The sequence below is a fragment of the Cricetulus griseus genome, chromosome 2, assembly GCF_003668045.3.
Source record: "Cricetulus griseus strain 17A/GY chromosome 2, alternate assembly CriGri-PICRH-1.0, whole genome shotgun sequence".
Lineage (NCBI taxonomy): Eukaryota > Metazoa > Chordata > Mammalia > Rodentia > Cricetidae > Cricetulus > Cricetulus griseus.
Window position 1 is genome coordinate 82,521,212 of NC_048595.1, and position 14,593 is coordinate 82,535,804.

General features: G+C 49.9%; 2 protein-coding genes across 6 annotated transcripts in view; one reads left to right on the plus strand and one right to left on the minus strand.

The window, feature by feature from the left end:
- Akna (AT-hook transcription factor) overlaps nucleotides 1-6,577 on the plus strand; it is a 45,784-nt gene extending 39,207 nt beyond the window's left edge. For all 5 annotated transcript variants that reach the window (XM_027400284.2, XM_035439849.1, XM_027400285.2 and 2 more), the window contains 6 exons: nucleotides 119-234; nucleotides 816-962; nucleotides 1,915-2,010; nucleotides 2,819-2,935; nucleotides 3,061-3,247; nucleotides 5,490-6,577. In XM_027400284.2, coding sequence (XP_027256085.1) covers nucleotides 119-234; nucleotides 816-962; nucleotides 1,915-2,010; nucleotides 2,819-2,935; nucleotides 3,061-3,247; nucleotides 5,490-5,730 — 904 coding nt within the window. In that variant the 3' untranslated portion in view covers nucleotides 5,731-6,577. The remainder of the gene's footprint in view (nucleotides 1-118; nucleotides 235-815; nucleotides 963-1,914; nucleotides 2,011-2,818; nucleotides 2,936-3,060; nucleotides 3,248-5,489) is intronic.
- A 1,400-nt stretch (nucleotides 6,578-7,977) lies between these two features.
- LOC100774880 (alpha-1-acid glycoprotein 1) lies at nucleotides 7,978-12,399 on the minus strand. Its single transcript, XM_027400286.2, has 6 exons — nucleotides 12,286-12,399; nucleotides 11,791-11,933; nucleotides 11,518-11,588; nucleotides 10,718-10,825; nucleotides 10,492-10,595; nucleotides 7,978-8,031 (listed from the first exon to the last, which is right to left on the minus strand). The coding sequence occupies exons 1-6, from the start codon at nucleotides 12,397-12,399 to the stop codon at nucleotides 7,978-7,980; spliced, it is 594 nt and encodes a 197-aa protein (XP_027256087.2).
- Between the last annotated feature and the right edge of the window lie 2,194 nt (nucleotides 12,400-14,593).

Sequence of the window (14,593 nt, forward strand, 5' to 3'; positions counted from 1 at the left end):
GCTTTTCCCCCTACGTTTACTTAGTTTATGATGGGGGTGCACATATGCCACGGTCATCTGTGGAGGCCATCTCCCAAACCTCATCCAGTGATGTCACCTCTCTCTTCCATGTTGCTAGTAAATCCACAGAGAGGTTGTCTGGGGAGTCTGATGGTACAGAGCCAGCTGTGCCGACAGGAAGACAGCGAGCCAGGTCCTCCTCCGTGCCTCGGGATGTACCCAGACTGTTCTTAAGTAAGTGACCAGAAGCTGGGAATGGTTTCTGGGGGCCTCAGTCACACATTGGCTCTGTGGTCAGGGAACCCAGAAAAGCCTGGAGAAGGTCATCTATCTAGGTGTTTGGAGCTTTTGCTTTGCTCTGGGACAAAATACATCATTAGTCCTAGCCCCATAGACTCTGCAGCTACCAGGAGGGAGGGTGCTGAGGATCACCAGCCTCCAGTGCAAGCGGTTGTATGCTCTGCTGAGGACATTGAAGCCTAGAGTGCAGGGACCTCACTGACAGAGAGCAGCTGTGGACTTTAAACTGGGATTCAAACCCAGTTCCTGTCCCTGGCCATTTTGTCACCTGCTCTGAGCAGATAAAGTGACAACAAGCCATATAGTAATAAAAGCATCTACCTCCTGGGTTTGCTACACAGGTGTGTGATAGCCACAAGGCTCCAGACTGAGATTCTGGAGGTGTGGACCCTTGGTCCCCTGGGAAGAAGCAAGACCAAAACCCAAGCATCACCTGCGCTCTGCCTGTGCATGCTCACTCCTCAAGCAGTTTGAGCCCCTCACCCACCCCTTCTGAGGCTCCCTTTCCACCACAGGTTCAGAATCGGAATCTTTTTCTTCTCGGCTGTCATCTGGGAAGAGCAGGACCTTTGAGGAGCATCCCCAGGCTGCACGGGAGGGGACAAGATCATCAGGCAGCATGAGGCGGAAGGAAAGAGTCTCTTTCCAGGGCCAATACACAGGTGAGCCTTGTGCAGGCCTGACAAGCCGCTGAGTCCCATCCTCAGCCCTTGGTTTATTTTTAGCTTGTTTGTGTGCACATGTAAACATGTTTGTGTATGGGCACATGTGTGCATGACTGCATGTGTGTGTGTCCTCATACCAGTGGAGACCAGAGGTCACTGTCTGTTGTCTTCCTCATCACTGTCCATTTTATTTGCTGAGGTAAGATCTCTCACTGAACCTGAATCTCATCAGCTCAGCTAGTCCAGATGGCCAGCTTGCCCTGGGAATCCCCCCACCCCTCTTCCTACAGAGTGCTGGACTTTCAGGTAGTCCCCTGTACCCACCCAACTCTTATGTGAGTGCCGAGGGTTCAAACACTGTGTTGTGGGTACTTTACCTGCCGAGTCATCTCCCCTGTTTCATCCCAAACTGCCTGTGCTTCTATCCAGTGTGATTTCACTAACTTTAGACCATACTGGGACCAGCCAGTTTTCTAGTGGGATCAAGGGCTTTCTGAAGGCTGTCCAATACAGTCCTCTTCTGTCCTTGCCAAAGTCCCAGAAATTGGTTCTATGATGTCCCCCTTTCCAACCATTTAGAGCCCAGGAAGAGACACTGCTGACCCCTCCACTGAGCTTGAGGCAAGGAAGGGACAAAGCCAATTCCTAACTCATGACATCAGTCATGACGTTTCTGCCACACACTGCCTCTGTTGGGTGTGCTGATCACTCCCATAAGGCAATAACTGGCAGCTACTTCTAGAAGCAGAGATTCAGCAAGGAGCCTGGAGAGGGCAGTAGTAAACAGGCATCTGTGTTCTGTGCATATGTGCACACATGCATACAATGGGAACATCCGCAATGAATGCTTCATGTGTGCACAGGAGATAGGCAGCTAAGGAAAGAGATGATTAAACCAGTCCCAAGTCCACACCGGCATTGACACCATTCATTCTGGATTCTTCCCCAGGCCAGGAGTACCACATTCTGTCCCCTAAGGCTGTCCTGAAAGACAGTGGCACAGCCTCCTGCCTCCACTGCCAGCCCATTAGGACCCAGGACCCAGGTAAGATACAGCATTCTAGGCAGTTGAGGTTTAGCCCCTCACCACTGGGAATTATTTTTATTAGGGCTAACCATAGACTATTTTATAAAGGAGAGTAACTTGCTCAAAGGCACACATCTTACAAGTGATAGAGCCAGTATTTGAACTCAAGTCTTTATGACTCCAGAGCTCTGGCCCCCTGGATAGCTATCCTGACAAACCATTCCACTCATTCATTCACCAATTCAGCACCTAGCAATATTGTCCCCAAGGAACCAGCAACAAAACAGAATGGCCAAGGCAAACACAGACCTGGGGTACATGACCAGACTGGGCTTGGGAGGTTCTCAGCCAGTGTGCTGGCCAAGTTTGTACTGGAGAACAAGTGGAGAAGTCTGATGCTCAGCCAGGGGCGACACTTGGGATCTGCATCTTGTGAGCACCAAGATGCCTGCTGTGGACTGTTCCCTTCACCCTCCTCTGACCTGGTTTCCCAATGACTGTTCTGGGCTCCCATGGGAGGACTGTGACTGTCTCAAAGGCAGAATGAGCTTGTCGTTTGGAGAGCCTGGGCCTGAGATCAGATGGCCACTTCCTTTGGCAAAGTACTGCCTGATGACTCCTCAGTTCCCCAATTGTAGAGGGGAGATGGGCAGAATAGTTAGCACAGTGAGCAGCTGGGCGTTGTGGAGTGATCATGAAGGTCTTTAGCGACTAGCTTGTAGTCAGTGCCTACTTCCACCATCGTGGTTGCTGCTCATGTTATCCTCCAGCCCACAGCCTCTGCTGGTCATCCTTTCCAGACCTCTCTCTCTTTCTTGCCTTCCAGGCAGTGCTGTCCCTAGAGAGCCATCAGAACCATCCACTGCTGACACCCTCCGCTGTCCCACGTGTGGTATAGTAAGGTCCACTGCAGAAGCGGATGGCCCCAGCTCTAGCACCTCTGGTAGGAATGAGCGCTTAACATCTTCCTTCAGCCATGGGCTTAGCCAGACCTTGGGAATGCTGTAGGCTCAGCTGCATCTGCCCATACCCTCACACAATGTCTGTGTGTCCTTCCTTCCCTTACAGAGAAGAAAACCGAAAGGAAAACTGCACCTTCCACCCCCAGCCCCAAGCGGAAGAGCAGGCAGATGGGCTCGCCAGTGCGACCACTCTCTGGACTCTGGTACCTGGCTGCTGCACCCCCAGTCCCAGCCCCACCTGCCTTGGCCTACATCTCCTCGGCTCCCATCATGCCTTACCCACCACCCACTGTGTGAGTCCTCCCTTCCAGCTGCCCCAACCTGCCTAAGTACCTGCAAAAGCCAGCATGCTTACATCATGTCAGAGGGCTGTGAGCCATGGATAGCGCCTTCCTATCATTTACTCATGTGGACATGGAGTGCAAGCCTGACATTCTTGTAGTCACTCACCAAGCCCTGCGGGGGGTGGGGGGGAGACTGCTGGGTGCTGGTATCCCAGTGGTAAAGTAGACGGGCAAGAGGGCCCTGTCTCTGGGAGTTACAGCTTTCCAGGGACCTAGAATCCTAGCCATCTCCCTCTCCTAGAGAGTAACCTGGTGTTAAGGACTTTATTTTTTTTTAAACAGTAGTATGAATAGTTTCTATTTTTTCCCTTCTTTTTTTAAAAATTGACTTTCATTAGTGGAATGGCTTTAGATTTAGGAGAATTGTGTGGACACTACACAGTTCTCCTGCACACACGCCTCCCCACATCCTGTTCCGATGTCTTTGTTCATACACACTCTGTTGGTATATGTTCCTGCCAGAGAACCAACTCCAATACTTTAGTAGTAGTCGAAGCCTGGGGTTTTCCTCTAGCATCCTTGGTTTGTGTCTGAAGCCATTTTCTATCCCGGGGTATCATCCAGGATCCCCTACATTTAATTGGGGCTCCTCTTGGTTGTGTCAGCTGCTCCATATTGCCCTGTCTCATGGCTGTGGCATGCAAGGGCCACCAACTAGATGGGTTTGAGACGGAACACTACCTACCAAGAAGTGAAGAGCGGGCCTGGTGGCCTGGTGACATTTCAGTGTCAGACATGACTGTACAGGAACACCCTCTCCTCTCATCACTGCTGTGGCTGAGGCAGAGGAATGTTTCTGTAAGTCTCAGTTTCTCTCTCTGTTCAATGGGGGAGTGGCTCTGCCAGGTACTGTTGTGTGAGGATTGAGTGACACTTGTCAAGACCTCACTTGGGAGTTTGTGGAGACTTTTCTGTGATTCTGAGAAATGTCATGACTGGTTTAATGACACCTTGGCCATGTCTCCAGACCCCCTTCTAGCCTTAACTGTCACCAGCTACTTCTCAGCCTCAGTTTCCCCCACTGTAAAGTGAGTCAGTTGAAATGCAATGTCACCAATAGACAGCCTGCCTCTGTGATTGTGTGTGTGTGTGTGTGTGTGTGTGTGTGTGTGTGTGTGTGTGTGTGTGTGTGTGGTGGTTACCTGCCTCTATGGAAGCTGATGCCAGTAGGGACAGAAGCCCAAAGCACCAGCAGGCACTGGCTCTCTGTGAGGGGTAGGCCTGGGGTACAGCTTCTTCTTCTGTCTTAGTGGAGTCTAGGTGGGCCCTTAAGGGCAGCCTTGTTTCATGTCCAGACCCTCACTCACATGGGATGGACACCTGCCCACATTTCCTGTACCTGGGGGGGGGGTTGGTGGCATTTAGCAGCCTCGGGGTTCTCTGTTATTCTCAAGGCAAATCTTTACAGTCTGGACCTAGGGAAGAGATCACTGGGTTGTGGTGGCCACAAGGAGGGGAGGATTAAGTGGCCAGCAGTTGGAGAAGGGCAGATCACTGTGGCTCTCTGGCCTGTTTCTTCTTCTGAGACAATAAAGATGATCACGTGAAGGAATGTATGGGAAGCCAGTGATTCATCAAGGATGGCCAGTAGCCTTAGTGCATTAGGTATAGTTAGAGCAAACCACACCTCAGTTTCCTCCTGGGCCAGACAGCAGGACTGAGCATGCTCCATGTTTGAACTAGAAATTGCAATGGTGCTGTGCTGCCACCTGCTGGTCACATGCAGCCCTGCAGCAAAGACTGTAGTCCAAGTCCTTCTGCCCTGGAAAGCTTGGAACTCTCAGGCCAAGCTGGTCCCCACAGGAGCTCAGATTCTCCCTAAAGGAGGAAGTGTGAGCTGCTCTGCCACCTCCAGGAAGCCCAGTTCTTCTGCTTAGCGCTCTTCATCAGTACCTGCCATTTGCTGATCAGAGAATGTTCCAATACTGGTAGAATTCCATAGCAGCCCTGGGCAGGGCCTGTGGTCCGTAAGTGATTGCTAAGTGAGAGGATGGTGTGAACTAAATGTGCCTCGTACCTGCTCCTCTCACAAACACTCCCCTTCATCCCTCCAAGTTCATCTGTCCATATGGGCCTTGTACAGGGGAGGAAAGAGACCAGGGAGTAGAGTAGAAGTGCAGCTAGGGCTCAAACCCATAGCCTGTGGCTTTTCCCAGCTCTTGCTTACTCATGCTCTTCCTTCTCTCCCCAGGTACTATGCAACCCCAGCACCTACCTCAGCCCGGACAGCCTCCTCACAGCCTGCCCAGGGGCCTCGGGGAACCCGGCACTCTGTCCATCTGGGTCTGAATGACCTGGAAGAGCTGCAGGCCGCACTCAGCGAGGCTGCCCGGGCCGCTGAGAATGTGCGCTCCACCACCCGCCAGCTGAGCCGTTCCCTGTCTGCAGACCTGCGCCATGCCCGGAGCCTGCGAGGCTCTTGCCTTTTCTGACTCCCTGGAGACTCTGAGACTCTGAGGCAGGCAGTCTCTGTTGTCCCCCAGTCACCAGTCACCTGGAGCCATTGATGGCTGGAAGATGCCATGCCCCTTCCCCAGGAGTGCCTCCATGTAGTAGCATGTTTAAAACGGAGAGACATTGGTCGGGTCAGTAGCGGATGAACATCCAGGGGACCAGCTCTGTCTAACAGGTGTAGTGACCATGTCTACCTCTGTCCAGGCAGAGCCTCTGAGACTTTGCTTGCCATCCCCTCCTGCCCATATCCACCTTCAGCTAATAATATGGATTTTACTGGACAGAATGTCTTTACACTGGGGAGCTCTTGAGCTTGGATCCTTCTCAGAAGGCCATTAAAGACAAAGAAAGCCTAAGGTTGCTGCAGCATTCCTGTCACCTGCCTGAAACAGCCACGCTGAGGCAGGGAGAACCTGGCTGGAAACAAGAGAAATACTTGGGGACCCATAGAATGACTCAGGATGGAGGCCTCAGGTGACACGTGCCCAGATCTTCTGTGACTACAGAAGTTTTCCCCACGATCCCACAGTGTACAGGCAGCCCATGTAGGGCCAGGAAACACCTGCCAGCCTCAGACCTTCCCGCTATTTCTTTGCATTTTTTTAGCATCCACTAGAGGACCAAGCTACCTGCCAGGCCCTGGCTGAGACTGAGAAACCGGATAACACCCCTTCCCCCATCCCATAGCAGAGTGATCTCAGCATTTCTGAAATGTGTGTTTATCACAGATTGTTTATATATTTGAGGCATTTTTAAAAAATCTATTTTCGTTATAAAAGTAAATGAAGGAAAATGAATAATGTTCCTAAGAAATTCGCAAAGCTACTTGTGTCTGTGGTGTGTTTCAGGAGCCTGTGGTTTTTAAAGATGAGGGTGCAGGCAGGGAAGTTGATGACCAGCTAAGGTCTCCCCAGGGTATCTGCTGCATATGATTCCAGAGTCTACCTGTCCTTCTACTGATCTCTGTCTCTACGATTTCCTTCCTCCTGTCATTATCCTAGAGAGGTCAGCAGAGCAAAGCTCTGGTGATGGGAGACACCCAGCAGGAGACTGGCTTCCAAAGCCCCAAGCCAGATTCTCTTTCCAGAGTGAACAGCACCCTCTGCCTGTGCCCAGCATGGCACTGGGCATGCATGTGGCAGTTTTGCATTGCCCATTCATCCCGAGGTGTAGTGACAGGCAGAGTGGGGGATCCGTAGTGCTGTCTGCATCAGCTGCTTTCCCCAGTTCTTTGACAAATTGGCTGGCAAAAGCAATTGAAGGGTAGAAGGCTCACGGGTGGAGAGGAACACAGCCCATGGTGTCAGGAGGCAGCAGAAGCTGGCCACACTGTATCCAGTGGGGACAGATGAATGACATTAGCAGAGATGAATGTAGGTGCTCAACTGGTTCTCTCCTTTTCCTTAAGTGGGGACCCCCCACCCTGCAAGGAATGCTGCTTCCCACATTCAGGCTGGGTGGTCCTCTCTGGAAATGTCCTCACAGACACACACAGAATACTCTCCTAGGTAATTGCAAATCTATTATCATGTGAAGATTATCTCACACCCTGTGTTTGTCACCAAGTGGACTGTGCTCCCAAACCCCAGTCATAATTGTGAAATAGTTGTCAGCTGGCCTCTAGGTTATCAGTTGCCAACCAGTCTCATCTCACAGTGTCAATTGTCTTCTGGCTCACAAATGGGCACCGTGAGGACTCTTCCTGGGGACATCCAGCCCCTCTGGCCTACGCCTAAGTCTACCATACTGTCTTGCCCTGGCCTTTTATACCATGCCAATGGAAGCATCCACATGGGCCCTGCTGTTTCCCAACTCACCTCTCCTCAATGATTAGGAAGGCACTTCTGAAGTAAAGGCCCAAGTGATTGGCACCCTGACTTACTGGTGCTTAGGTTTTCTGCTTCAGCTTCTTCAAAACCTCTTGGGTTTGGAATGTATCAAAGCATCAGGATTTTTAGCTCTTTGTAGCCTAAATCAGATGTCCCTTCCAGGAAGCCTTCTCAGATTTCCCTGGGTGGGACTTGTTGGACTTAGTTAAGACTCCACTCATGGCAGGCCTATCCATGAATGAATGAATGAATAAATGAAGCAAAGAAATGGTTTTTGACTGTTTTGTCAAAACTTTATTGGTGTGGAGAAAGCACCAAGGTACACAGGGTGGGTGTGGTGGGCATGAGGACAGCCCACGGAATACAGAGAGCTGAGAGCATGCCTTCCTAGGGACACTATTCTGTCTTCTTCTCTGGCTCAGGCTGTTTCTTCTGTTGACTGCACACATCCTAAAGGATAGAAGGAGAGTAGAGTGTTTGAACCAGCTATGGTGATACACATGGGAGGTGCTGAGGCAGAAGGATTGCTGAGAGTTCAAAGGTATCCTGGGCTGCAGGGTGAGATGTAAAAAGAAAAAAATATGGCAATATAGGTAAGCCTGATGGACAACTTGAATTCAATCCCTAAAGCCCATGTGAGGGTGGCTGAAAAGGACATGCTCCACAGAGTAGAGTTGTCCTCTGACATTCTTCAAACACGTGATGGCATGCTTGCATATGAGTGTACGCACACGCGCGCACATACACACACACACACACACACACACAATAAATTTTTTCTTTGGTGTTTCAGCCAGCGTTTCTCTGTGTAGCCTTGGCTGTCCTGGAACTCACTCTTTAGACCAGGCTGACCTGGAACTCACAGAGATCCACCTGCCTCTGCCTCCCGAGTTCTGGGATTAAAGACATGTACCACCACCACCTGGGTATAAAAACATTTTTAAAGGCGGAAAAATCACAATGGTTGACCAGAAAAGGCAGGGTTTTGTCAACCAGCTGTAACCAAGATCTTCCACGGCTTCCCTGGAGTGGCTAGGCTAAGTCCTTCCCCTTTCTGAGCCTCAGATTAGTCACTCCATTGAACAGGAGAATGGAGTCCCCCAAAAGGCAGGCATGTTCTGAACATTCCTGACCATAGGTAAGGGTTGAGTTCCCTGCTGTGAGATGAAGCAACTGAGCCCCAGGTGGCTGGGTGCCCTTTCTTTGGTCCCCTGGTTGTAAGGTGGAGAAGGCAGGCTGTGAAACACCTCAATTCCAGGGGCTGTTTGCAGGAACCTTCCCAGTGGGAACCCAAGGCTGCTGGTGACAGGAAGGGCTCAGGTGGAGTCACAAAAGCATTCAGGTTTCTGCTTCTGGCAGACACATCTGAGTATATCAGTTGCTGACTACGAACCCTGGACTTGCTATGGATGTGAACCAGTCCAGCTGATGTGGACACCCCCTGTCTCTGCAACAGAGTCTGCCAACAGCTCCTGCTGGATTCTCCATTGCCTAAATTCCCTCTTTTGCTTTTGACTAGCATTTCAGCCTTCTTAGGTCCCTAACTTCGTCCCAAAGTCAGCAGGAAGTAGCATGGGAAAGAATACGTCACCCATTTTCCCTGGTTGAAATGCTAAGTCAGAAGGAACTCCCTTAAATGGGGGACACCAATATCTCTCACTCCCTGATAGGGATGCTAGAGAGAGAGCAATTCCATGATTGGAATTTAAAAAAGAAAAAATGGGGAATGAAGGGACCAGCTCCCTCCCCATTTCATCAGCCATAACAGCCTAACATGCACTTGCCTGACCTTGTCTTGGTCACTAGGGTCAGATGCCTGCCCCTTTCGGCAGCCATAACAGCCGAACACGTGCTTGCCATGACCTTGCCTTGGTCACTAAGAGGTCAGATGCCTGCCTCGTGGCAAGGAACCAATCAGAAGTTAGCTGGTGGTGCTATGCTTTACAGCTCTGGATGTGCTTTATGGACAAGTGCACAGCAATGAAGCGTAGAGCATAGCAACCACCCTGGGAGGGCCTATGGGCCATAACAACCAGTTGACCAATCAACACAGGACAAACCCTCCAAGCCTGGAGCCACACCAGTCCTGAGCCTGTGCGTACCCCTAGACACTCCCCTTACGCTGCCCTATAAGATCTCTATGCAGACACTTTGAGCTGTCTTTCCTAGCCATCCACCATGGTGGATGGATGAAAGACCCGAGCTAACATGGGGTTAGCTTGTTAAACAACTATAATAAAGCCTCATGCTGTTTGCATCAAAAAAAAAAAAAAAAGCATTGTGTCTCTCAATCTAAGTGCAAGATCCTGTGACCTCAACTAGGACAAACCCAAAGCTGAGGAAACCTTTCTCAGCACAGGTTTAGAGAGAGCATCAAGAAGACTCTATGGGTCATCCCTGCTAAGAACCTGTCATACTGGAGTTGGCGTGGTACAAAAGACTTCAACCACAACTTGCAGTGAAAATGGAGGCCAGGGAAAAGCCTGGCCCCTCACACCAGCTGTCCCCTCAGTTGCCCTTTCTGGTCTTGTCTGTTATCCTTCCCAGTCTTTCCAGGATCTTCTACTTAACCCCACCTGCCCCCAACCTCACTGCCTATCTATGGCCTCTATGTATCTCAGCTATCTGTCTATGGACTCTATATATTTCAGCTGTCTATGGCCTCTATGTATCTCAAATGTCTGTCTATGGCCTCTGTGTATCTCAGCTGTCTGTCTATGGCCTCTATATATCTCAGCTATCTGTCTACGGCCTCTAGTATCTCAGCTGCCACAGCAGGCGGCAGGGCTCTTAACAGCAAGACACCTGCCTTGTTTGGCTGCTTGAACCAGCAGCTTGCCCTCTCTGGGCCTCTAGGGTCACTCAAAGTGGGGCCACGCCAGGATGGCAATATCCAGTCTCTTCATTTACCTTTTTCCAGTCAGTATATACGATTTCTGACTCATTCATGCCCAGACCTTTGACAGATTCCTGGAATACTGTAAAAAACTCTGGAGCAAAATCTGGCTTGTTAGCTGCAAGACAGAATGAGGGGGCATGAGGAAGGGTTCAGCAAATGGGAGGCCAGTCAGGGATGTGGGTGGGGGACCAAGGGCAAGGCCCTTGGAGCTAGACATCAGAGCTGTGAGGAGCCTACCGTAGAAGGACAGTCCCCAGTTCTTTTCATCTTCTGGGAAAAAGGTAAGAAAGAAGCCCTTATGTTTCATGAACACTTTCAGGTGGGCAACGTGTTCCACTAGTCCCTCTGCAGGAGGAAGGGCTGTGTGAGTCACTGGAATGGTGCCATGGTCCCTATTCCCAAGTTGAAGAAGCAATGGACAAATAGCTATGGACAAATGCCTGTTGCTCCCTAGAGCTGCCATGTTCTCAACCTCTGCTGTGTGCCAGCCCTCTGTTTTCTATGTAGATGAGGAATGGCCAGGGCCTTAGGAAGATGGTGGCTATCTGTCCCCATTTCACAGATGAGGCTGTACAAGGACTAATAGCCTTGGGTGGCTAAGCAGTGTCTGATCATGTCCACCAGCATTTGTGTGGCCTTGCTGTGTTGTCCCTGGTGAATTGGGGGCATGGGTGAAGTTGTGGCTCCACACCCCATGGGTTCCCACTCCAAACTCACAGAGGATTGGAAAGTATGGTTGAAAGAGAGGCTGGTCTGGAGCCAGATTCTGGTTGAATCCTGCTTTTAATTACAGAGAAAGACTTAACTGCCCTGTGCTGTTTCCTCTTCTGATCCTTGAAATACCCTCCCAGAAACCACACAGTTCACATAAAGCATATCAAGCAGGGCACAACACTCAGTGGCAAGAGGTCTAAGCTTTTGTTGATCACCTAGTGCTCTCTGTGACCACAGGATCTAGGGCCTTGGCCTTCCCTTTCCTCTAAGCTGGCCTAACCCTCTCCACAGACAGACCCTTCCACATGAGTGCTAGCCCTTACCATACTTGGAGATGGTCCCATTCTCTCTCTGGACTCCCAGCTTGCTGGAGTTATAGACACATCGGTCCTCCCTACAGGCAAACAGAAAGCAGACAGCAAAGTGAGAGGTGATCAGGAGATGTGACCAGCAAGAGGCAGGTAGAGAAGACAGTTAGCTGGCCTTTTTCTGGAAGGTGGGTGGGAAGGCCAAGCAGAGACAGAGTTTGCTCAGGTCTCCAGGCATCCAGGAACAGAGGTCAGGGCTTTGCTGGGGTGGTTGCTGCAAGGACTCACTTGGTCTGGTACTCTTGGAGCAGTATAGTGTCGTCTGTCAAGTTGGGAGTAAAGTAAAAATATCCTGCCTGAACCTTTTGAATTTCCTGCTTGTACTCGAGGTTGCGGAAAGCTGAGCCGAGGTAAAACCATTTTCCAGAGAGCTGGGGAAGACAGAGGCAGACAGGTGAGCAGGCCTTGGCAGTCAGCAGTGATGAGTAACAGGTGAGATGGTTTCGGGGTCACACTTGGGGATACTGAAGCCCCACGTGGGGACCACATAGGCAACTCAAAAATCAGTCATCCACTGCTCTGTCCCCTTCTGAGAGACCTCCGAGGGATGCTTCAGAGTCTGGAGACAGGAGGATACCACCAGAATACCAGGCTAGGTAGAATTTCCCACAGGAGAGGCAAGGTCAGCAGCAGGTCCGGAGATGAAGCAGACAGGGGAGGAAAGGTCCCAAGGAAAGGTAGCCATCTATAGTGCTCAGAGCCAGGCCCTGAGCTGGCACTCACCCAGCTCAAGGTGTCATTGGTAATAGGTTTGCCTATGATGTTGGCATGTTCTGGGTTCTGGGCCTCCAGCAGTGGCAGGAGGCTCAAAATGACAAGAACCACTTGCAGCGCCATGCTGACATACTCAGAGGCACCAGAGCCAGGAAGAGCTAACTGGTGGCTGGAGGGTACAGTGACCTTTATAACAAGATGTGGGAGGGGCATGGGAGTCCAGCCAGGGGCTGCAGAGCCTTGGTACAATCCCACCAGCACTGAGAAATGTCTTGCGCAAAATACAAGGCCAGCTTTTAAATGCAGTTCTTACAACCAGCCGGACACAGGCTCCTGCCATACAGATTCCTGAAAGCCAGAGTGTTGATTCACAGCCAATGTGGGTACAAGGCTAGTCCGGATACTTAACAGGTTACCAGCTATAGATTTTAATATAGATCCTCAGCTAGAAATCTCATTCAGTTCTTGTCCCATGGAGTTGCCTAGCACAAGTGAGACACTACCCACCCCCACAGCAATCACAAATTAAACCCCAAAGGTGCTATGAAGAGGCTCCAGGTCAGGGTCAGGAGTGAACTTGGAAGACACTTAGGGGGTCAGGTTGGGGGCCAAAGATAATGAGGGTTAGCTTCCAAATGAATGTGATGCTTCATACAATCACACTGTGGTGTGATGGCCAAGTGTCCAACGAAGTGTTGGGGAGGGGATCTGAGTGGAATATCTAATCCAGCAAATGTCCCACTATCTAAACCAGGCAAGGATCTGCCTATGGCAGTGCTTGCCCAACTCAGGAGTTGTGCCCAGCATCCAGCAAGTACCCAGTTCTAGTTCCTGGCTAATGTAGCCTGATCTTTGTTCATTCATGAATGAACACTCTCAAAAAATATTGTTACAGCCAGGCATGGTGACTTCCACTGAGGCAGGGAGGTTTTGCTGGGAACTTGAGACCAGCCTGGGGCTACACAGTGAGCTGTTTCAAAACTTCAACAACAACAAAAGTGTTATAGCATGCTCACACTTTTGTGTTCCTTCTATTTCCTGTGTCCTCCACACGTTTTCATATTTTATTATAGTCTGAACTATAGTCTTAATGATACATAACTTGTCGTTCTCTTACCATATTCTAACTTCACGAGACCCCCCCCTTTTTTTTTAAATTTGTCGCATTTTGCATTGTATTTCCTCCCTCATGTTCAGCATACAGAGCAACATATTACCTTTTAAAATTACCCTACCATCCAACAGAAAAAAGCATGGTCAACTCCAGCATCATGCTTGTCAATGACTTCAGTGGGATTATTTAAAGTAGCCCTGAGGTTGAGTATTTTAAATGCACATTAACAGGAAAATGGGAAATGAATTGTCACATCTCATGCAAAAAGAGTGTTGTTTAGCAACAGAGAGAAATGAACTACTGAAAGATTTGACAGTACAGATGAAGTTCAACAATACTGTGGCCAGTAGTAGGACTCAGATTTCCCAGCAGTGTGATTGTATGAATCTCTTTATAGGAGTTCTAGAATAGCCCAATATAATTTATAATGATAGAAATGAAGTCAGGGGTTGTCTAGGGCAAAAGAAAGGGGCCATAGAAGGCAGGAAAAAAAGATATACCTGGATTTGTTAATCACAGATTAGAGTCCACTTCTAAAAGGCATTGCAATAAAAAAAAATGCCTATTCACACACTAAGGATAAATACTGGTTCCACGGACAGTGACCCCACAGACTGCCCAGGTCCCCCAATTGACACCCATGTTCAGGGGGCATGGTTGAGTTTGGTTCCCCAGCTGTCAGTCTGGAGTCAGTGAGCTCCCACTTGCTCAGGTCAGCTGTTTCTGTGGGTTTCCCCAACATGATCTTGACCCCTTTGTTCATCACTCCTCCCTCTCTACAACTGGATTCCAGGACTTCGGCTCATGCTCAGCTGTGAATCTCTGCTAACTCTCTCAGCCTAGATACAGGGGGGAGGGCCTAGCTCCTACCCCAAATGATGTGACAGACTTCAATGATTTCCCCCATGGGAGGCCTCACCATCCCTGAGGACTGGATATGGGGTGGGATGGGGAGTTGATGGGGGGAGTGGGAGGATGGGAGGGGGCAGGAACTGGGATTGGTATGTAAAATAAGATTGTTTTGAATTTGAATAAAAATAAATTAAGAACAACAACAACAAACATGCCTATGGTGGCTCAAGAAAACAGGATAGCCCCCATTGTATGGATGAAGTAACAAGCAGCACAGAGAGGTCAAGGGACCTGGAGAAAAGACGCACAGCAGCACAGCACAAACAAGTTTATACCTCAGCTGTGAGGACC

Bases quoted from the DNA above. Each gene is read 5' to 3' on its own strand.
- LOC100774880 (XM_027400286.2), bottom strand. From the start codon at position 12,399: ATGGCGCTGCAAGTGGTTCTTGTCATTTTGAGCCTCCTGCCACTGCTG. The intron at 10,826-11,517 runs GTAAGGGCTAGC...TTCCTCCTGCAG, and splicing joins TGGGACCATCTCCAAGTATG to AGGGACTAGTGGAACACGTT. The intron at 10,596-10,717 runs GTAGGCTCCTCA...TCTGTCTTGCAG, and splicing joins CTGGGGACTGTCCTTCTACG to CTAACAAGCCAGATTTTGCT.